Consider the following 22,058-nt stretch of genomic DNA (forward strand, 5'->3'; position numbering starts at 1 on the left):
CAGCCTTTACAGGAGTATAAATACAGCCTTTACAGGAGTATAAATACAGCCTTTACAGGAGTATAAATACAAAATGCTACTCGCCTCCTGAAGGATCACCAGCAAAATGAAATATTCAGGAACAGGCCTTAGCCGGAGAGCGTGCGCATATATTTAAGTAAGAATATGATTGGCTTATTTCACCTTCAAGGCAAGTGGTAATGTAAACTCTCCAGTTCTTCTATAATTTAAGCTAATAAAAAAGGTAAATGTAGGGTTATTATACAAATAAAAGCGTGTGGGTCCATCATTAGTCAGAGTTTTGCTCTATTAATTTTAAATCTGGATAGAAACCCTGGCTGGTGGTGGGGTCAGAGCTGGTGAGAAAGGCCTCCTTCTCTCTCTGCCTGGAACCATTTATCCCTCTAATCAGATTTGCTCTCTCCTCCGCCTTTGCTCTGCTGCTTTATTTATGCCGCTATAATTTAATGTAACAGGTTTTTTTTCCCTCCTCTTTAACAAATTACACCAGTTTTATTCAAAATGGGGCATGACTTTTTAAAAGAGAGACCATTGGCCATTATCTCGTCATGGCGTGTTCTAGTGAAATAAGATGGAACACTCTGTGTTACCATAGAAACAGGTCTGATGAGCGCTCCCAGGACCCCTACTCTCTATTTCGGCTCATTCTCATCTCCTCTGCAGACCCCATGGAAGGATGGATGCAATGCAAACACCATGAGCCTCGGCTTTTCCCACGAACACTATGTGACAGTAGGTCCCACACAGGGTCCATGTCTGGTGCTTGCCAGCCCAATTCATTCATAAATAGGACTGTGTTTTCTGAATGGGGCCCAAATATTGTTTCCTTCATCAGTTCAGCTTCAGCCCCGTGCCTCTTAGAAACCACAACACTGTCGATCTGCTGGGGTGGGGTTTCCCTTACGATGCAGGCAATTAATCTGAGGCCTCTCTGGTGCTGAAGTGCCTCAGCTACGGGGAGCCTGCTTCCTCCTCCTCGTGCGGCTCTGGGACCACGCTGTGGTATGAACACAGGCCTGATGTTTCCTCTGCATGATTTCACAGGGACGTCTGAGGGCCCCCCACCAAACGGCGGGCTCTGGCTGTGAGCTGACCTTCTAGTCTGATCTGTCTGCCCCGAGAGCACCCTGGCAGTCACAGCCCCTCCCGGTCGGCGCCTGTCTCTCTCACCGGGGCTGTGGGAGTCCAGCCACCCTGCTCCCGTGGATGAGTCTTGTGCCATGACCACCCCCCAGACACCCGGAGGGCAGGAGACCCTGCCCTGCCCAAGAGCCTGGTCCATTCCAGGCAAACAGCGCCCTGAGCTCCCTGACGTCTGAGAGACGGGGCTTAAGAACTGGATCATCAGCTCGGCTGTTCTCGGGGGTGTGGTGGGAAGGGTCTTACTTCACTTCTTCAACTTCCTTTAAAGAGGCCGATGGCCTCTAAAACCATCCATGGACTAGAGATGGAAGAGCACTGATCACGACAGTCAGTGACAGAGTCTACAGCTGTGCTGACCTTTATCTGTTACGGTTTAAAGTGATCTTGTCACCAAAATAAACGGGCTTCTCTCTGGTCACAGCTGGAGAGCTGAACTTCGTGATTTGTAACAGCGCAACAAAAGGGTGAGATATTACCAATGATTAAAATCACCGAGTTTCCTCGGCTGTGGGGAAAACAGATATAAAACACCCAAACACAAAGCGAGGCCCCGCCCTCTTGGCCTGCATGGAGCCCCTTGGTCTACACCTAAGGGAATTTCACGAGTTGATGACAGAATTGAAAATAAAATTGCACTTTCCATCCTCCTGGCCCGGGCTTTCCCAGACAGTTACTGTCTGAAATCAGATGGATGCCTCCAGGGCCGCGACATCGGAGGTGAGATGACCCTCGTGGGCTTGTGTCTCCAGTGATGGCGCCTGGTCACCCACTTTCCACATGTATCTGCTCTGTACTCAGAGGGCAGAGGGAGGGAGAGGCATGATTGGGGCGGGAACACAGATGCAGACGCAGAATCTGGATCCTTCTGGAATTTATCTCGGGGCCCTTCTTGGATGTGCTCCAGGAGCCACCAGATCCTGGCAGGGCTGTGAAACCTCAAGTGTCCCCACCGGTCAGCACAGCCCGTCCCTCTGTCTGTCTGCTTAATCCGGGAGACAGTTCTGGCTCTGTGACTTGACTTCTCAACAAGCCAGGGCGGACCCCTGTCAAGTGTCCATTTAAAGTGACCTCCGGGCCAGCTATCTCTAATCCATTCTGGGGACCCACTTTCTAGAAAAGTCCATCCTTTACTTTTGCTACTGTTGTTCCCTGGACCCTCTCCTATTTCACTTTTATTATATCAGATCTTAAGTCTTTTTAATACAGTCACCCAGGACGTGGTCAATGTTCCCCAAAGCTGAGTTTTCACCTCTGTGTTTGTCTCATGGGGTCATGACCAGGCGGTTCGCCAAGAGCAGGTGCCAGGGTAGCCTCCCGCTGCACCCGTAGCTCTTCCCGTTCACAAGCTCACAGGCCAGCAATCAATTCTCACGGCTTCCCCACTGACACGGCAAAGGTGACAGGCACCTGCTCGTCCGCAGAGCTCTCAGGACGGAGCATCACTTTAGCTCGGCGTCCTCGAGTCCATCACCGCACCTCCTACCACCTTACCTGTTTCCGCTCCTCGGAATTTAGCAGGAGATAGCGCGGATCAAACACGATTTTATGTAATTCTTTCTCCCAGGTAGAAAACGCTGACACCTGAAGAAAGATAGTCAATAGAGCTGCTTTTAGCATCTCATGCTGAGCCTGGAGTCACACTGAAACGATCAATGGTGAGACACAGCACTAAGGAACCAGGGGTTGAGGGATGTAGCATCGTTTAAAAGTGTTCAACTTGTCAAACTTTTAAGAAAGTCAATATTTAGAGCATTTGAAAATCAAATTTCTAGACTCATGACACTATTTCCTCCCTGGATATCTTCCAGAGCCGTGCGTCCTGATCTAAAACCCCAGCTACGCCTGTGAAGCTGGGACATTCTGAAATGCCACATTGTGAAAGGACGTATTTGTAAAACTTCTCAGGACACCGCAGGTCGTAACAGAGGACAGTGTTTTAGAAATAATCAGAGCTTGGCACAATTTCAATTGATTTTTAATCAACATTTAAACCTTTCTTAGGTAGGTCACCTTTTTAGACAAACTACCCTACTTTCTAATAGTTTTAGATTTATAGAAACTTTTCACAACTATTATGAAGCTACCGTCTACCCCACACCCAGCTTCCTATATTGCTGACATCTTAATGTTACTATGCTACATGTGTCCACACTATTATTAACAGGAGTCCACACCTTACTCAGGTTTCTTTAGTTTTTGCCTAATTTTTTTTACTGTCCCAGGATTCCACGCAGGACAACACATCACTCATGTCTCCTCGGGCTCCTCTGGGCTGTACAGTTTCTCACTCTCCTTGGTTTCGATGACCTTGATAGTTCTGAGGAGTACTGGTCAGGTATTTTGTGACATGTATCTCTGCTGGGATTTGTCTCAGTTTTTCTCTTGGTTCGACCAGGGCTGTGGGTTTGGGGAGGAAGACCCCAGAAAATGTGCCCTTCTTGTCACATCCTATCAAGGTCCATACTGTCAATGTAACTTATCAGAGCTGACGTTGACCTTGACTGACCAGCTGAGGTCTTTCCTCTATGAATTTATTCTTTTTCCCCTATCCCATGCTGTCCTCCTTGGAGGGAAGTCACAATGTATAGCCCACACTTAAGGGGTCCGGCTCCACCTCCTGAGGTGGGAGTATCTGTAGAAGTTCCTTGGCATTCTTCTGGATGGGATATTTGTCCATTCTCTCCCATTTACTTATTTGTTCAATCATTTGTTTATATCAAGATGACTCATGGATATTTATTTCATACTTTGGGTTATAATCTAACATGATTATCGATCTGCTCCTGGTTTGGCTGTTGTGGTTGGCTCCTGTGTCCCTGGGACGTACCCCATCATTTTGTTTTCTGGGCCCTTCAAGATGCTCCAGGGTCATCTCATATCTCTCCTACCTTGGCCCTAGAATCAGCATTCTCCAAGAGGCCCTGGTCCCTCTTATTGGAGACCTGGGTGCCGGATGAGCTCACTGCTGCTGGGATGTTGTTGATCCAGACTCTCTCAGCTGATGGAGCAGTGAAACATTTAAGTCATCCAAAAATAATTTATTCATTTAAAAGCATTGACCAAATATTGACTGTGCCTTAGGCCCCATGCTGGGTGCTGAGGGTTCAGAGAAAATAAATCAAGGCCACTGACATAAGGAGGCCCACGGTCCAGGGTGAGGCAGAAAAGCTATAACTCAGGATCTCCTGGGGGGCATTAGCGTCCTTCCAGAGACATGCCCAGGAGCCAAGGGGACACAGAGAAGGGCCTGGGGAGAAGTTGTCTCGAATAATGACTGTGCTGGAACTGGGCCCATGAAGGGTCTGGGAGGTGTTCAGGAGGAAGTGTCTGTGGAGCGAAGGCCAGGCTCCAGGAACTGTGGGGAATGTGGGGATTACAAGGGTGGAACATGGTTGGGATGAAGGAGGCTATGAGGGGCTGGGAAGAGGCAGGAGAGACGGGCAGAGCAGATGTGCAGGACACTCCCAGACCTACTTAGGAACTAGGGCCTTGTCTGGAGAGCAACGGGGGAAGAAGAGCCAGATGTGATGTGTATCTAGGAGCCGGTGCAGGGGAGGGACTCCCGGGACGTGGGGAGGTGAAGCCAATGGGCAGTTTACAAAACCAAGATCCCTTCACATTCTTACTTTGAGCAGGTTGGAATATTTCTGGTAGAGATGTTATTTCAATAGGAATTGTGCTTTGCTTTGTACATCATAACATAATGATTTTTCAAACTTGACAACTATCTTCAGTAATAAAAAGGAAAGCCCTTTTTAATACTCATGAGCTCTTCTATCAGGCAGGGTGACCCAAACTCCACCCAGGGACTTTTTTCAGTTGACTAAAAACATGGTGAAATTTTGACACGTTACAGGGATTGGGGGTAGGGGCTCTGGAAAAGCATCAGGGCAGAATGATTTCTCTGTTTTTCGAGAGCTGACACTTGACCACGTGAGCATTAGGGTGGATATGGAGAGAAGGAATGGCCAACTTCAATACAGCCCAATCAGATGGGCATCTATCCACCATGTAGAGACCTGTAAACCCCTCCAAGGTCCTAGTTTCGTAAGGAAGGCCAACGATGATTAAGAATTGGTGTCACATAACAGATTCCACCAGTTTGTTGAGAAGTTTTGGAGTTCTAGATGTATAATAAACTATATTTTAAAAAAATAATATACTGTCCTTGCCTCCAGAGGAATTTACAATCTGTATACAAGGCAAGATGAGCCATCTCCCCAATGACTGTAATTTGTGATAAAACAGACGTCGTCACATAACCTGACAGCCACACTAACAGATGCTCTTGAAGTTCAGAGGAGGGTGGCAGTTCTGGACAGAGGGGCAGCCGGGCTTGGGACCTGCAACAGAGGCTGGAGCAGAAGGGAAGTCTGGACAGTTGAGCGTGAAATGGGGCCCATCACTGCCTGCGGGTGGACACAGCCTTGTCTGTGAGACAGACTCTTCCCAAAGAAGGACCCTGATGACTGTCATTCCCTCGACTGTGAGACTCACTCTTGATGGAAGCCCAGCCTCCCTGGACCTGTGTCCCCACGGTCACGTTGTCTGGTAGGTTCATTCCATGGGGCAGGGGCTGAGGCCTCCCCTTTCTTGCTGGAGGCCTGTGGGGAGCCATTCTCCACTCCCAGGGGTCCCCAAGTTCTCCACGGTGGGCCCTCCACAATAGGTTGTCTTCCTTAAAGCCAGTGGGAGAATCTCTATATATGAGACCCAATCTTACATAACATGGTGTCACACGGACATGGGGGTGGCCCCCCATCCTATTCGGAGTCCTGCCCACTCTCAAGAGAGGGGGTTATTCAAGATGTGTGCCCTGGGGTGGGAGTCTTGGGGCCACCCTAGAACTCTGCCCACACAACAGGTCCCCAAGACAAATGCATGTTCTTGCCTCCAACTTGGCCTTCGTTTCTCAACAGTGATCTCCATCCCTCATCTGCCCAACAGTCCTTTGAATCTTTGACATTCTACATGTGATTTGGTCCAGGATCGTGGAATTCTTCAGCCAATTTTAGACCCTTTCCTGCAGAAGTCCCGTCCTTCCCTGCAGCCTGACCGTGCTGTGTAGTGCTTCCGTCTCCCTTCCTGGGCCGTGTTCTGTGATGTATACATCATCTCCTGACACCTGGCAACCTATTCCATCTCAGGGTGCCGACGCCAGGTGACTCTGTGCCGTGGGCGAAGGCCAGCAGTAACTGTCTTGGTGAGAGTGTGTTTGGACACTGTCCTGGCCCATCCGCTGGCCTCTGGTTAACGCTCATGCACAGCTTTATTTAACTCCCCTCTGGAACATCACCCCCTATGGGCTGGGAATCGGGACGCATGGGCAGCGGGTCCCTTGAGCTGTACTGGAGGCCAGCCTCCTGCAGTCTTGTGCTTCTCCCGCCGGCAGACTCCCCTCTGAGTCATCCTCGGTTGTCTGAATTGTGTTCCCTGCCATTTCTACAACAGAAGACACCAGAGCTGGTGGTCTGAAACACAGGCACAGAGAAGGAGCCGCAGCGTGGACCGGCCAGGGCGCAGTTCCCAAACCTGGACAGATGCCGCCATACAGTGGAAACTGTCAGCAGGCGTCCACCCCCGGCATTGGTCCGAGGCTGCCGCCTGGCTGGCTGACACATGGGCAACCCGTGTGGCACTGTCTGCACCTACAGGTGTCACTGCTGGAGGGATGACAGTTCCAGCGAGGCTGTAGATCAAAGGGGAGACACTGGTACCCTCTCTGCGGCCAAATACACCAGGTCCTTCCTGTCATAGCTGTTGTCAAGGTTCTCCCAGAAAAATAACCTTGTTTTAAAACCCCAAAGAATCGTGCCAGCACAAGTAGCAAAATGACAACGTCATCCTTGTCGCATTTGGGGGTGGTCATCTCCTGCCTGGACGACCACAGTGGCCTCCTGATGGCTCCCCGCCCCCCAGCATCATTTTCCCTTGACCCGCAGCCCCCATCTTTCCAAGAGCCCTCAGACCAACGGGTCGGCCACTCGGCCAGCACTGAGGCCTCTCGGGTCTGGCCCCAGCTGTCCACCCAGCGTCCTGTCCAGCTGAGCGGCCCTGAGCGACCCCCACCAGCGAGGGTCCCACGCCGGGTGGCTGACCCCTCCACCCACTCCACCTGCGGGGCACGGCAGGGTGACGCCCCCTCGGAAGCCACCATGAGATGACCCTTCCCCGGATGACACCGCCTCCAACCTCAGCCCCACCTTCACGGAAACCTCTCCGAAGGCCAAGGAGTGGGTCCTGCGTTGCTCCTGGGGAAAGGGACTCCGTTAAGTAATGTGGTCTGAGAGCGTTGGGTTAAGGCTAAAAAGCGAGATGATAACGCAAGTCCCGTGGGTGCCACGGGAACATGGCCGTCCCCTCAGGGTCCTGCCCCCAGGCTGGGCACCCAAAGGAGGCAGGCATGCTTTGTCTCTGAAACCAAAGGCAGTTTTGAGTGCTTGTCAACGCTTGGGTCACAGAAAAGGCCAGGAGCCGAAGGAAGAGAGGAAGGCACCCGTCTGCCTGTCTGTCTGCCTGCACGTGCTGCTCGGACCCTCGGCTGGCATCCTCTCTCCCCTTCCTATCACCTCTGGTCTCTCCTGGTCTCAGGGAAAAGGACCAAGGCCTCAGCCGGGAGGTATGAAGGCCTCTCTCACCTGGGAAGGGGAGAAGCAGGTGCGGGAGTTCTGAGGGGGGCACGAGGCCACTGGGTGGGACCTGACATGCTGAGCCATGCAGGAGGCCCAGTGGCCCCTGAAGACGGTCCCTGAATCTCCCTCCAGCCTGAGCCCACTGCCCTCTGCTTCCAGGGGCCGGAGACCGTGGCCACAGCCCCTCCGTGCATTTGCCCAAGTTTGCCCTCCTGGCTTCTCTACCTCCAGCCCCCACCTGCGCCCCAACACCACCTCCCTCCGTCGGTGCTCACCCCACCCCTCCCGAGCCCAGACCCCCTCCCTGCCCACTAGCTCTCCCTGCGGGGCCACCCTCCTGAGCGCCCAGACCCCGCCGCCCTGACACTGCGGGTCACGTGTGAGGATGTGCGCAGCATCCTCTGATCCTCTGCTCTGTCCTCCACGCCGCCTGTAGGCTCTGCTGATGACAGATGGCGTGTTGCTTGTAATTAGCACTCACGCCATTACCCTCTTTATCCAATTTCCTGTAACGCACAGCTGTGTCTTCTATTTCTGGTTCTGGAGCTCCTGACAATTAAAGGTGGCCTGAGGTGGACACAGCACAGGGTGAAGTGAGCAGACTGTGCTCCTGGCTCATCCTGGACAGGAGGCGGTGTCATCTCCACAATCATCTAGAAGCAGCCGCAAGAAGGGAGCTTGGGTGACGGCGGCGCATTGGGGAGGTGATGCCAGGCGTGCAGGACACTGACACGTGGAGGGAGAAGAACCCAGGATGGTGCATAAATGGGCAGGTGGCCCTGGGGGGCCGCAGGGCGCCGTGTCCCCGGGGAACCATGGAGACTCATGTAGAACACGCTGGAATCTGCCTGCAATTCATCCCACCGAAGGCGGGGACATGGGGGTTTACCTCCCGCTCCCACCCTCCCTGGTGGAGCGCTGCCCTTGGAGATGCTCAATCCCTAAATTTAGAGGGGAGAGTGGTCGGCATGTGGAAGGTTCCCCTGAGCCCAGGTGAGCCAGGTGACCCACAGGTGATCCAGAAGTGAGAAAGGGGCTGCGTACTTCCCCCAAACTCTGGGACATGTCGATTCCCACCCTCAACTCCCAGTACTCATGGTATTTTGCCAAGTTTGGCGCTTTTTTTGGTATTTTGATTTGATAAATAAAATTTTGTACTGTTATTCCACCGTATCTCAGCTAATTTTACTTACTTTTCTTTCACGTTAGGGACAGTTATAACCCCTTTCCAGGCATTAGAGTGGGTGGTCCACAACTCCCCCAAGGTCATCTTCATGATTAGACTGCCATCTAGTCACTAATAGACAGGTGACCACAGTAATATCTGCAGAGCTGAATCGCCAAAGGCCGTAAGAGTTAATTCAGGAAAGAAAAACCACAGCATAGAAACCAAGAGAAAACCCAAATCAAAGGTAAAGAAGAATGAGATTCAAAAAATAACAAACAGTAAATATTTATACTTCTTACTATTCAGTGCTGGTGGAGCACGCTGGTCAAACACCGCTGGGAGAATACGTTGTAAGAAAACGACTTTTTCCAAAACAATTTGGTAATATAGGTCAAATGTTGACAGCGTGTAGGAAACAATCCTACACACAAAAAAACCAACATTAAGGCATCGATATGGTCACCAGAATATTATTTAAACTAGCAAAACTGGGAAATAAACTAAATAAATGCAAAAAGGGATTTTTGGACTGACAATGAATTGACTACTATACCCTCATCAAAAATGTTTCCAAAGGTTTATAGTAATATTTTAAAAATGGGTAAAAGGAGAAAACAGTGTACAAATGTATAAGTTAGGTTGAACCTTATGAAATTGACTATATTAAAAAACTTTGGTTCAGCCATGTTCAACTACAGTTCAATCTTGATTATACTGTATAATACAAATGTTTATCCTTGCTATTCCTTTAACATCTGTTTTTAGAAAGAAAGACTGGAAGGAATGTACCCATTGATGATAATAACTGGGGTGGGGCTTCAGGTGATGTTTTTCTTATTTCTATTCTTTGTGTTTTGCCATTTTCCTACGATGAGCATGTGTTCTTTTGAGAGCACGATTCTGTTTTATTAGTTGTATGTGCCTGGTGAGGCTTTGAAGAGCTGCCATCGGAACACGAAGCGCATAAGCTTCCCAAGGAGCAAAGATTCACCTCGTGGAAGAGACCCTGCGGGTGTCCACAACTCAAGTGCTACAGCTCAGGCACCTCACCTCCAGAGCCGTCTCACCTGTGATGTGTACCTGCACCTGCGGGTGACCGAAACCCTCCCTCATATGTCTCGGCCCAAGTGCCGCTACAGCTCCAGGCAACACCACTTATGCATCTGAGTGAAGGAGCGCTGGCCATCCCCCACCAGGGAGGGGGTCTTCCTGCCACATGGGAGAAGATGCAGCTTCCCTGATGGTGGGAGGACACCTGGTAAAGAACCTCTCCTTCATTTGGACCAACTTTGCACCACAAACCTCATGGTGGATGCCTGTCTTAGTGCAGCGAGAGACCACCGTGGCTGGGCTGGTGAGGGCCCGCGGCCTGTGGGTTCCATATATCAACACAGACTTGGACCCAAGTCGAGGGGTCTCAGCTGCAGAGCTGGCCTCTGTGCCAGTCAGTCTCCCCAAGGCTGCCCGCTGCTGGGCGTCACCCGCAGAGGGACCCTGGAGTGCCTGAATCAAGGTCCAGGGTTATGGAAGAGTCTTTCTTTCTTGGTGCCTGGGAAAGCCACTTCCAAGGGATACTTTGCAGAAGGAAGACACCTTCAATAAGATGTCTCTAATGCATTTATCTAAATAGACAGGGTTAAATCAATCCTCTGCTACTCAGTGAATCCTGCCTCTCTACAGACCAAAGTTTGAAGAAAGCCCTACCGTGGTTTATACAGCGAAACAACATAAAGACAAAACCTTCCACTTACACATTTCAAAACCACAAAACCAAAGGCCCCTTCCCCAAGCCATAATCCCCATGGAATGCCCCAAACCATGCCCTTTTTAAACTACTAGAAATCCACACACCTAGTGCCATCGTTCTATAAGCACATGAGTTTCTGAGCTGAAGCCCTGAACAAATGCAATGAAAAAAATCTTTTTATCACCCAACCTATGAAAACAGTGACCTTTCTCGGCCTCATTTTTAAGCAACTGGAAATCTGATGGGCTTAGCTATCAAGTCCTCTTGAGCATGAGTAACTCATGAAATCTGTTGGCACACTTTATAAAGTCCAGAAGTCATAAATGGGGCTTCCCTGGTGGCACAGTGGTTGAGAGTCCGCCTGCCGATGCAGGGGACACGGGTTCGTGCCCCGGTCCGGGAAGATCCCACATGCCGCGGAGCGGCTGGGCCCGTGAGCCATGGCCGCTGAGCCTGCGCGTCCGGAGCCTGTTGCTCCGCGACGGGAGAGGCCACAACAGTGAGAGCCCGCGTACCGCAAAAAAACAAACAAAAACAGAAACAACAAAAGTCATAAATGCTGGCTTTGCTTTACGACATCAGTGTGCATTCAGGTTGGCCTTTTCTCTTCGTGAACAGCATACGGGCTTCTTCTGAAACCCTTGTGAGATAGGGGTCTAGGCTCACCCCAGTCTCTCTGCAGAGAAAACCCAGAACACTGCAGCTGGTGCCTCCCATTCCCAGGGTGTTTTTGCTGAGGATCACGCATGAGTACCTATGGAATGGGTGGGCGAATGGAATCAGCCACCTCAACGAGACAAGAACACACTGACAATCGCCTTAGTAAAACTGCTCAGCTGAGGCCACTGGGATACAGTCAGAGACTCACATCCTTGGGAAGGAGAGGGAGGCGTCTCCGGCGGCCCTAATCTCCCACGTGGCTTAGTCTGATGTTGTGCCGGTAACATGGGCCTGGTTGGTTCCAAAACAAAGAGGTGGAAAACTTAGACATTGATGAGAGGGATGCTGCATGTATTTCTCAAATGCTCACAAGGCCATCATGTCTCACGGAGGACGGGCCATGCCTCCCAGTTAATTCCACTGGGACAGACTGGCTGGGTCCATTCAGATACTCGGAATTATGAATATTTCTGCACTGTCCTTGCAATCAGAAGAGGTGTGGCAGCAAAACTCGGGAGTGTCCCTCCCAAGGGGTTTGCAGAAGAGCATCGTATTCTCAGTGGCTCTGCAGGCAGAGGAATCTGCTTCCTCACTTCCACACGAGTGATGCCACGAGCCCTGTCATGCAGATGCTCTGGGGCCACACGAGTGGGGGAGAAGGAAACAGAAACGGCAGCTGCTCCAGGAGATAAACACCCTTCTGCAGGCTCAGGGGCCCACTCCGGGATCAGTGCTGGGCCGGCCCGGGGCACGTGCAGCAAGACCAGAGCTCGGACACGAAGGGAGTCCTGGGAAATCATTGAGGGCCTCCTGGGAGCCAGGCCCTGGGAACCCAACGGCGCATTGGAGAGTCCCGCGTCTCTAGGAGCTGCGAGCCAGCATGGCGACCTGGCGACGTGGAAGGGACACAGAGCAGCCGTGTGGCATCATGTGTCAGCTGGGCAGCCAGGGGTCGAGGGAGGGAGGGCCTCCCAGGGAAGGGACCCCGTGCCAAGAGTGGAAGGTGGGTGAGGCGGGCTGTGAGACAGCTGAGGGCGGCCACCAGGGATGGTGACCGGTGGTGACACTGGGTACAAGCCTCCAGGACCAGGAGGACACTGACAGCCACGGAATAAGCAACCCCGTCGAGTGGCAGTGATGACATCTAAATGGAGTCAATGCCCTGTTGGCAGAATCCTCCCAGGGTGGCTGGAGAAGGGAACGCGGGCACTGGACCCATTTCTCCACTGTAGGAACAGAGGGGCTGGATGGCCAGAGCTCGGAGCCCCGGCCTGTGTTCCTGGCCTCCTCTCCTTAGCCAGGTAGTGACACTGGCTTTGCCTGCACGTCTCTGCTGTTGAAGTGGGAAGGCTGAGAAGGGGGCGAGGGCCGAGCAATGGGCGAAGGGAGAGGTCGGCCGGAGCCCTTTCCCAACTGCCATGCGGAGTCTTCGGTGCGTCGGGCAGGGAGCCCACACCACACACACAAACACAAGCATGTACACTCACAGGCACACACACACACATACAGAGACACACCTCTCACAAGAGAGTCAGTTGTTTCAAGGCTATTTCATCCTGCAGGATTTGTTTAATCAAATCATCTCTATGTCTTGGTAAAAAAAAAAAGGAAAGTTGCATGGGGAGGGAGTCTTTTTTTAAAAAATAAAATTTTAGCCAAGTAAATATAGTTTTTAAAATTATGTCTTTTTACAAAAACACGTCCTCCATCTACACCAGGGACCACTCCAGTGTGCGTGTGTGTTCGCGACCTTCCCATTTTGCACTTCTGGGTTACTCGGCATATATGTGAGTATAGGCTTAATCCATTGCATTGCAGTTTTAAGCTCACAAGCCTACTTTTCCTTCCAGGTCCTTGTGCCAAGGGCTGTATTTTATTCTTGAGTGAGTCTCTAGACAGATAGAGCAATGCATGCATTAAAATTCATGGTGCAGAGGAAAAGAGGTTCCACGGAAGGTGCCTGAGATAATCTCCTTCTTACTCCTAATTCTTAAGCGCTGGCACTGTTTAGTTTCCCTGTAGCCCCAGGGCCTCACCCTGCCCAGGTGCCAGCACTGCTCAGACCCGCTGCTCTCGGGGAGAGGAGGTCTCTCCAGACCGCCCCCCCCACTCAGTTCCCAGCTGCACCTGCTCTGGGAGAGGCCGCGCAGGAAGCAGCCTTGGGTGGGTGCTGACTGCAGAGGGATTGTGCTTTTGAATTCCCAAGGCCATTTACAGTGTTCATTATAATTATCATTACACACCGGTTCCTATTACTGCCTTCTGCGTTCGGTCTCATTTTATGAAGAAATCCAACTGGGCTAAACTATTGTATCGGGCTCATTTTATACCCAAAAGCCAAAACAGGAACTACAAGTCATTGGAAGGAGATTCAATTATAAACTGTTTTTTCCTCCTCAATTCAAAATGAGATTCAGAAGTCAACTACAATTAAGACATCCCAGGTGTACGAAAACCGTTGGGTTGATCCAGAGGCGTATGAGTCCCTCCCCTAGTGAACTGGAGGGCTCTTCCCTCTGGGGGTGTGGAACCCGGAAGCCAGCAGGGCTCCAGCAGGAAGGCCATCAACACAGACCAATCATTTCTCCACATGGTCCCGGGGACCGTCCCTTCCAGGTGACCCACACCTGTTCACCTCTCAGCCACTTCCTTGGACAGGTGGCGACAGCTACCCCGCGATGCATCACACCCTTCAAAGCCTCCTTTCCCTTTTAGGACAAGAGGCAGGATCCATTTTCCTTTGCTTTGGCCTCACATCACGTGGCCCCTGAATGTCAGGCAGCGTGACTGCGGGCTCGGTGAGGAAGGGGAGGGGTCTTGGGCTGGGGGACAGTAGCTCAGCCACTCCCACTGAGGGCTGCTATCATGTAACATCCTTACCCCTCTCTCCAGGAGCATGTCTCGAAAGTGGGTCACCCGCTCCTCCAGGGGCAGAAGGATCTGGGGCGGCGGCGTCTTGGCACCCGTGTCCTTTCTCTCCACCTCCTCGGGCCCGGGACTCACGTGGCCTTCCGTCCTTCAGGGCACAAGACACAGAGAGTCAAGCGTGACCTTGGAGACCCAACTGCTTCTCACTGCAAGCTTTCAAAACCCTCTGGTAACCCTGTAAGGGGCAAAGATTCTTTGGACACATTGCAAAGCCTGGAACAGTCAGCCCAACAGAGCAGAGATTTTGCTCTTGGGATGCAAACAGCTCTGCTGCCTTTGGGGCGGGAAGTTGAGACTGAAGCCCTAACAGGATGGACGCTCTCGGGAGGGAAGGCAGCGCTGGGAGCCTGAGGGCCGAGGGCACCCCGCTGGGCCACCAGGAAGGAGGCTGTGAGTCCCTCACCGTTTCACCGCCAGAGACCAGTCATCACCCGAGGGAACGGAGTGAGCCTGTCACTTGAACCAAGCGGTGGAGCTTCTACCTGGTTCCGCTTTGGTTTTTAGATACTGTTTCGTTTCGGATAAATGCATGGAAGACATTTATGAGGAGACTATTCTATCCACACTCAGGGGACAGAAAACATTGTCCCGACGTCTAACCTGCGAGGGAGATTTCAGTGACAGCGGGGAGACGGGATGCCACCTGGGCGATCGGTACAGGGACGGGGACAGCTGGGCAACGTGAGCCCAGAGCCGGTCCGTCCCCCTCCACAGGGGTGGCCGCAGCCATGGCCCGGACACAAGGGGCAGGGAGGAGGGGGGCCCGGCGCGGGCCCAGGGCAGGGGCCAGGCAGGGCGGCGGGGAGGAAGGAGAGAGGCTGCTTTGACGAAGCACCGGCTTGGCAACTTGCATCTTTTATTTAACTGGCCATTTGAAAGATCTCTTTATGGTTCTACACCTTCTTCTGAAAGCATCTGGAAACCTCCTTCTAAAGCACCTTGACGTTTGCTGCTGGAAGAAGTCATCTGGCCAAATGCAGACGTGTTACCCCCACTCCTGTCCGTCTCGCCCCCCAACCTGGGAGCAGGGTCTGCCCAGCCCCACCCCCGGTCTCCTCCCAGGCAGCCTGTTCTCAGCCAGGATACACAGACTGGACCTCCACCGCCCAGAGAGCAGCCCTGCTTAGACATCCAGACCCCTCTGCGGGGCCTCCTCCTGGCCTAGCCCTGCCCCCCCCACCCCCCCAGGACCTGGGCCCTCGGGCAGAGACTTCAACAGGCTGGTGCAAACCTGATCCTGAGGCCACCTTTCTGATATGCGCTCAGGTCAAGCGAGGCTGTCAAACCTGAAGAGCAGCCCGCTGGGAAGCACCAGGACCTCGTGTCTCCTGCATCCGTGACAGCGTCCTAAGTGCTTGGAGGTCCCGAACAGCAGGGCACACACACATCAAAAGCCTGGCGCTTCCCCCCCTCTTTGCAAAACCAGCCTCAACCCGGGAATTGCAGGGTTGAAGGTGCTCACGCCACGCACATCCAGGTTTTCTGATGTAGGTCAAGATCAGGGCTCAGGCCCGGGTGGTTTGTTCCTGGGGGACTTTGGCAGAGTGTCTGGAGACATCTGTGGTTGTCAACACTGGGAAGGTGCTCCGGCACATAGGGACAGAGGCCAGTGATACACAGGATCTGGGCACATCTGCAATCCCGCATTTCGGGAGAAGAAGACGGCCCATTCAGCTCATACAGTCACTTAACGACTCAACCAGGGCAGCCCCACCTCCTGACGCCCACCAAATCTGCAGCTTTTCCACCTCTGTCCAGGGTGCTGTGAAAGTATGCAGGTTACCAATTTGGGGACGTGATGAGAACGTGGTATCCCATGTGCTACGTCTAACAAGGGTTTTCACGCATCAGGGTTATAACGTGGGTTAATCAAACCTCATACAAAATGTGCAAAGAAAAAAACCTGCTTGCTCAGCCCATTAGGGAATCTTATTTATAGACCAACTATTGCAGGAGAACTTACATTCTTAGCTTCTTATGCAATTATGTGGAATTTTGATAAAAGAAAATTACCAGTGGATTTGCCATTGAATTACACTCCAAAGGGTATAATTAGGATTTCTTTGTAATAAATTTTCATTAGTTAAAAATAGAAGTGTGGAAACAAGCCTCGCATTGTTGTAACTCGAAATAAGATTAATAGGAACGTTGTGAGTGTGGCAATGATCACGGATTACAGCTTATTCCACAAAATATTGTGTTCGGAACCACTGGGCACCTTCCAGACTGCAAAGGTATCAGTTCAATTAGAATTAATCAAAAGCAAATGAAAACTTGCTAAATATATTTTCAATATTCTTATGGCTGAAATATTTTGGTACAAAAAGTAAATTCTGGGAGGAGCTTCAAGATGACGGAAGAGTAAGACGCGGAGATCAGCTGCCTCCCCACAGATACACCAGAAATACATCTACAAGTGGAACAACTCCTACAGAACACCTGCTGAACGCTGGCAGAAGACCTCAGACCTCCCAAAAGGCAAGAAACTCCCCACGTACCTGGGTAGGACAAAAGAAAAAAGAATAAACACAGACAAAAGAATAAGGACGGGACCTGCACCAGTGGGAGGGAGCTGCGAAAGAGGAAAGGTTTCTACACACTAGAAGCCCCTTCGCGGGCGGAGACTGCGGGTGGCGGAGGGGGGGAGCTTCGGAGCCGCGGAGGAGAGCGCAGCCACAGGGGTGTGGAGGGCAAAGCGGGGAGATTCCCGCACAGAGGATCAGGGCCGACCGGCACTCACCAGCCCGAGAGGCTTCTCTGCTCCCCCGCCGGGTCGGGCAGGGGCTGGGAGCTGAGGCTTGGGCTTCGGTCGGAGCGCAGGGAGAGGACTGGGGTTGGCGGCGTGAACACAACCTGCAGGGGTTAGTGTGCCACGGCTAGTCGGGAGGGAGTACGGGGAAAAGTTTTCTTGCCTCTTTGTTTCCTGGTGCGCGAGGAGACGGGATTAAGAGCGCTGCTTAAAGGAGCTCCAGAGACGGGCACGAGCCGCGGCTAACAGCACGGACCCCAGAGACGGGCAGGAGACGCTAAGGCTGCTGCTGCTGCTGCCGAGAAGCCTGTGTGCCAGCACAGGTCACTATCCACACCCCACTTCTGGGGAGCCTGTGCAGCCCGCCACTGCCACGGTCCCGGGATGCAGGGACAACTTCCCCGGGAGAACGCACGGCGCGCCTCAGGCTGGTGCAACGTCACGCCGGCCTCTGCAGGCCAGGCCCGCACTCCGTGCCCCTCCCTCCCCCCGGCCTGAGTGAGCCAGAGCCCACAGTCAGCGGCTCCTTTAACCCCGTCCTGTCTGAGCGAAGAACAGACGCCCTCCGTCGACCTACACGCAGAGGCGGGGCCAAATCCAAATCTGAGCCCCGGGAGCTGTGCGAACAAAGAAGAGAAAGGGAAATCTCTGCCAGCAGCCCCAGGAGCAGTGGATTAAAGCTCCACAATCAACTTGATGTACCTGCATCTGTGGAATACCTGAATAGACAACGAATCATCCCAAATTGAGGAGGTGGACTTTGGGAGCAACGATATATATATTTTTTCCCTTTTTCTCTTTTTCTGAGTGTGTATGTATATGCTTCTGTAGGTGATTTTGTCTGTATAGCTTTGCTTTTACCATTTGTCCTAGGGTTCTGGCTGTCCATTTTTTTTTTCTTTTTTTTAGTATAGTTTTTAGCGCTTGTTTACATTGGTGGATTTGTTTTTTGGTATAGTCGCTCTCCTCTTTCTTTCCTTTTGTATTACTTTTCAATTTTTTAAAGTAATTACATTTTATTTTTTAATAACTTTATTTTATTTTATCTTTTCCTTTCTTTCTCTTTTTCTCCCTTTTATTCTGAGCCGTGTGGATGACAGGCTCTTGGTGCTCCAGCCAGACATCAGGGCTGTGCTTCTGAGGTGGGAGAGCCAGGTTCAGGACACTGGTCCACCAGAGACCTCCCAGCTCCATGTAATAACAAATGGCGAAAATCTCCCAGAGATCTCCATCTCAACACCAACACCCAGCTCCGCTCAACGACCAGCAAGCTACAGTGCTGGACACCCTATGCCAAACAACTAGCAAGACAGGAACACAACCCCACCCATTAGCAGAGAGGCTGCCTAAAATCATAATAAGTCCACAGACACCCCAAAACACACCACCAGACATGGACCTGCCCACCAGAAAGACAAGATCCAGCCTCATCCACCAGAACATAGGCATTAGTCCCCTCCACCAGGAAGCCTACACAACCCATGGAACCAACCTTAGCCACTGGGGGCAGACACCAAAGACAATGGGAACTATGAACATGCAGCCTGCAAAAAGGAGACCCCAAACACAATAAGTCAAGCAAAATGAGAAGACAGAGAAACACACAGCAGATGAAGGAGCAAGGTAAAAACCCACCAAACCTAACAAATGAAAAGGAAATAGGCAGTCTACCTGAAAAAGAATTCAGAATAATGATAGTAAAGATGATCCAAAATCTTGGAAATAGAATGGAGAAAATACAAGAAGTGTTTAACAAGGACCTAGAAGAACTAAAAAGCAAACAAACAACGATGAACAACACAATAAATGAAATTAAAAATTCTCTACAAGGGATCAATAGCAGAAAAACTGAGGCAGAAGAACGGATAAGTGACCTGGAAGATAAAATAGTGGAAATATAACTACTGCAGAGCAGAATAAAGAAAAAAGAATGAAAAGAATCGAGGACAGTCTCAGAGACCTCTGGGACAACATTAAATGTACCAACATTCAAATTATAGGGGTCCCAGAAGAAGAAGAGAAAAAGAAAGGGACTGAGAAAATATTTGAAGAGATTATAGTTGAAAACTTCCCTAATATGGGAAAGGAAATAGTTAATCAAGTCCAGGAAGCACAGAGAGTCCCATACAGGATAAATCCAAGGAGAAACATGCCAAGACACATATTAATCAAACTATCAAAAATTAAATACAAAGAAAAAATATTAAAAGCAGTAAGGGAAAAACAGCAAATAACATACAAGGGAATCCCCATAAGGTTAACAGCTTATCTTTCAGCAGAAACTCTGCAAGCCGGAAGGGAGTGGCAGGACATATTTAAAGTGATGAAAAGGAAAAACCTACAACCAAGATTACTCGACCCAGCAAGGATCTCATTCAGATTTGATGGAGAAATTAAAACCTTTACAGACAAGCAAAAGCTAAGAGAATTCATCACCACCAAACCAACTTTACAACAAATGCTAAAGGAACTTCTCTAGGCAGGAAACACAAGAGAAGGAAAAGACCTACAATAACAAACCCAAAACAATTAAGAAAATGGTAATAGGAACATACATGTCGATAATTACCTTAAATGTGAATGGACTAAATGCTCCCACCAAAAGACACAGATTGGCTGAATGGATACAAAAACAAGACCCGTATATATGCTGTCTACAAGAGACCCACTTCAGACCTAGGAACACCTACAGACTGAAAGTGAGGGGATGGAAAAAGATATTCCATGCAAATGGAAATCAAAAGAAAGCTGGAGTAGCAATTCTCATATCAGACAAAACAAAGACTATTACAAGAGACCAAGAAGGACACTACATAATGATCAAGGGATCGATCCAAGAAGAAGATGTAACAATTGTAAATATTTATGCACCCAACATAGGAGCACCTCAATACATAAGGCAAATACTAACAGCCATAAAGGGGAAATCGACAGTAACACAATCATAGTAGGGGACTTTAACACCCAACTTTCACCAATGGACAGATCATCCAAAATGAAAATAAATAAGGAAACACAGCTTTAAATGACGCATTAAACAAGATAGACTTAATTGATATTTAGAGGACATACCATCCAAAAACAACAGAATACACTTTATTCTCAAGTGCTCATGGAACATTCTCCAGGATAGATCATATCCTGGGTCACAAATCAATCCTTGGTAAATTTAAGAAAATTGAAATCATATCAAGTATCTTTTCTGACCACAATGCTATGAGACTACATATCAATTACAGGAAAAAATCTGTAAAAACTACGAACACATGGAGGCTAAACAATACACTACTTAATAACCAAGAGATCACTGAAGAAATCAAAGAGGAAATCAAAAAATACCTAGAAACAAATGACAATGAAAACAGGACTACCCAAAACCTATGGGATGCAGCAAAAGCAGTTCTAAGAGGGAAGTTTATAGCAATACAATCCTACCTTAAGAAACAAGAAACATCTCAAATAAACAACCTAACCTTACACCTAAAGCAATTAGAGAAAGAAGAACAAAAAAAACCCCTAAGTTAGCAGAAGGAAAGAAATCATAAAGATCAGAAATAAATGAAAAAGAAATGAAGGAAGCAATAGCAAAGATCAATAAAACTAAAAGCTGGTTCTTTGAGAAGATAAACAAAATTGATAAACCATTAGCCAGACTCATCAAGAAAAAAAGGGAGAAGACACAGAGCAATAGAATTAGAAATGAAAAAGGAGAAGTAACAACCGACACTGCAGAAATACAAAGGATCACGGGAGATTACTACAAGCAACTATATGCCAATAAAATGGACAACCTGGAAGAAATGGACAAATTCTTAGAAATGCACAACCTTCCCAGACTGAACCAGGAAGAAATAGAAAATATGAACAGACCAGTCACAAGCACTGAAATTGAAACTGTGATTAAAAATCTTCCAACAAACAAAAGCCCAGGACCAGATGGCTTCACAGGCGAATTCTATCAAACATTTAGAGAAGAGCTAACACCTATCCTTCTCAAACTCTTCCAAAATATAGCAGAGGGAGGAACACTCCCAAACTCATTCTACAAGGCCACCATCACCCTGATACCAAAACCACACAAAGATGTCACAAAGAAAGAAAACTACAGGCCAATATCACTGATGAACATAGATGCAAAAATCCTCAACAAAATACTAGCAAACAGAATCCAACAGCACATTAAAAGGATCATACACCATGATCAAGTGGGGTTTATCCAGGAATACAAGGATTCTTCAATATACACAAATCAATCAATGTGATACACCATATTAACAAATTGAAGTAGAAAAACCATATGATCATCTCAATAGATGCAGAGAAATCTTTCAACAAAATTCAATGCCCATTTATGATTAAAACCCTCCAGAAAGTAGGCATAGAGGGAACTTACCTCAACATAATAAAGGCCATATATGACAAACCCACAGCAAACATCATCCTCAATGGTGAAAAACTGAAACCATTTCCACTAAGGTCAGAACAAGACAAGGTTGCCCACTCTCACCACTATTATTCAACATAGTTTTGGAAGTTTTAGCCACAGAAATCGGAGAAGAAAAAGAAATAAAAGGAATCCAAATTGGAAAAGAAGAAGTAAAGCTGTCACTGTTTGCAGATGACATGATACTATACACAGAGAATCCTAAAGAAACTACCAGAAAACTTCTAGAGCTAATCAAAGAATTTGGTAAAGTAGCAGGATACAAAATTAATGCACAGAAGTCTCTAGCATTCCTATACACTAATGATGAAAAATCTGAAAGTGAAAATAAGAAAACACTCCCATTTACCACTGCAACAAAAAGAATAAAATACCTAGGAATAAACCTACCTAAGGAGACAAAAGACCTGTATGCAGAAAATTATAAGACACTGATGAAAGAAATTAAAGATGATACAAATAGATGGAGAGATATACCATGTTCTTGGATGGGAAGAATCAACATTGTGAAAATGACTATACTCCCCAAAGCAATCTACAGATTCAATGCAATCCCTATCAAATTA

The 22,058-nt window shown here is 49.3% G+C and overlaps 1 protein-coding gene across 1 annotated transcript in view; it reads right to left on the bottom strand.

Annotated features, from left to right (window-relative positions):
- Window positions 1-22,058, bottom strand: part of TCERG1L (transcription elongation regulator 1 like) — a 203,472-nt gene that overhangs the window by 5,381 nt on the left and 176,033 nt on the right. Inside the window, exons 9-10 of the mRNA XM_029201199.1 lie at window positions 14,252-14,387; window positions 2,656-2,745 (exon numbers count right to left, since the gene is read on the bottom strand). Of these exons, the coding sequence (XP_029057032.1) occupies window positions 2,656-2,745; window positions 14,252-14,387 (226 nt within the window). The remainder of the gene's footprint in view (window positions 1-2,655; window positions 2,746-14,251; window positions 14,388-22,058) is intronic.

This window comes from Monodon monoceros, unplaced genomic scaffold (assembly GCF_005190385.1).
Source record: "Monodon monoceros isolate NGI ecotype Baffin Bay Population unplaced genomic scaffold, NGI_Narwhal_1 Super_Scaffold_4, whole genome shotgun sequence".
Lineage (NCBI taxonomy): Eukaryota > Metazoa > Chordata > Mammalia > Artiodactyla > Monodontidae > Monodon > Monodon monoceros.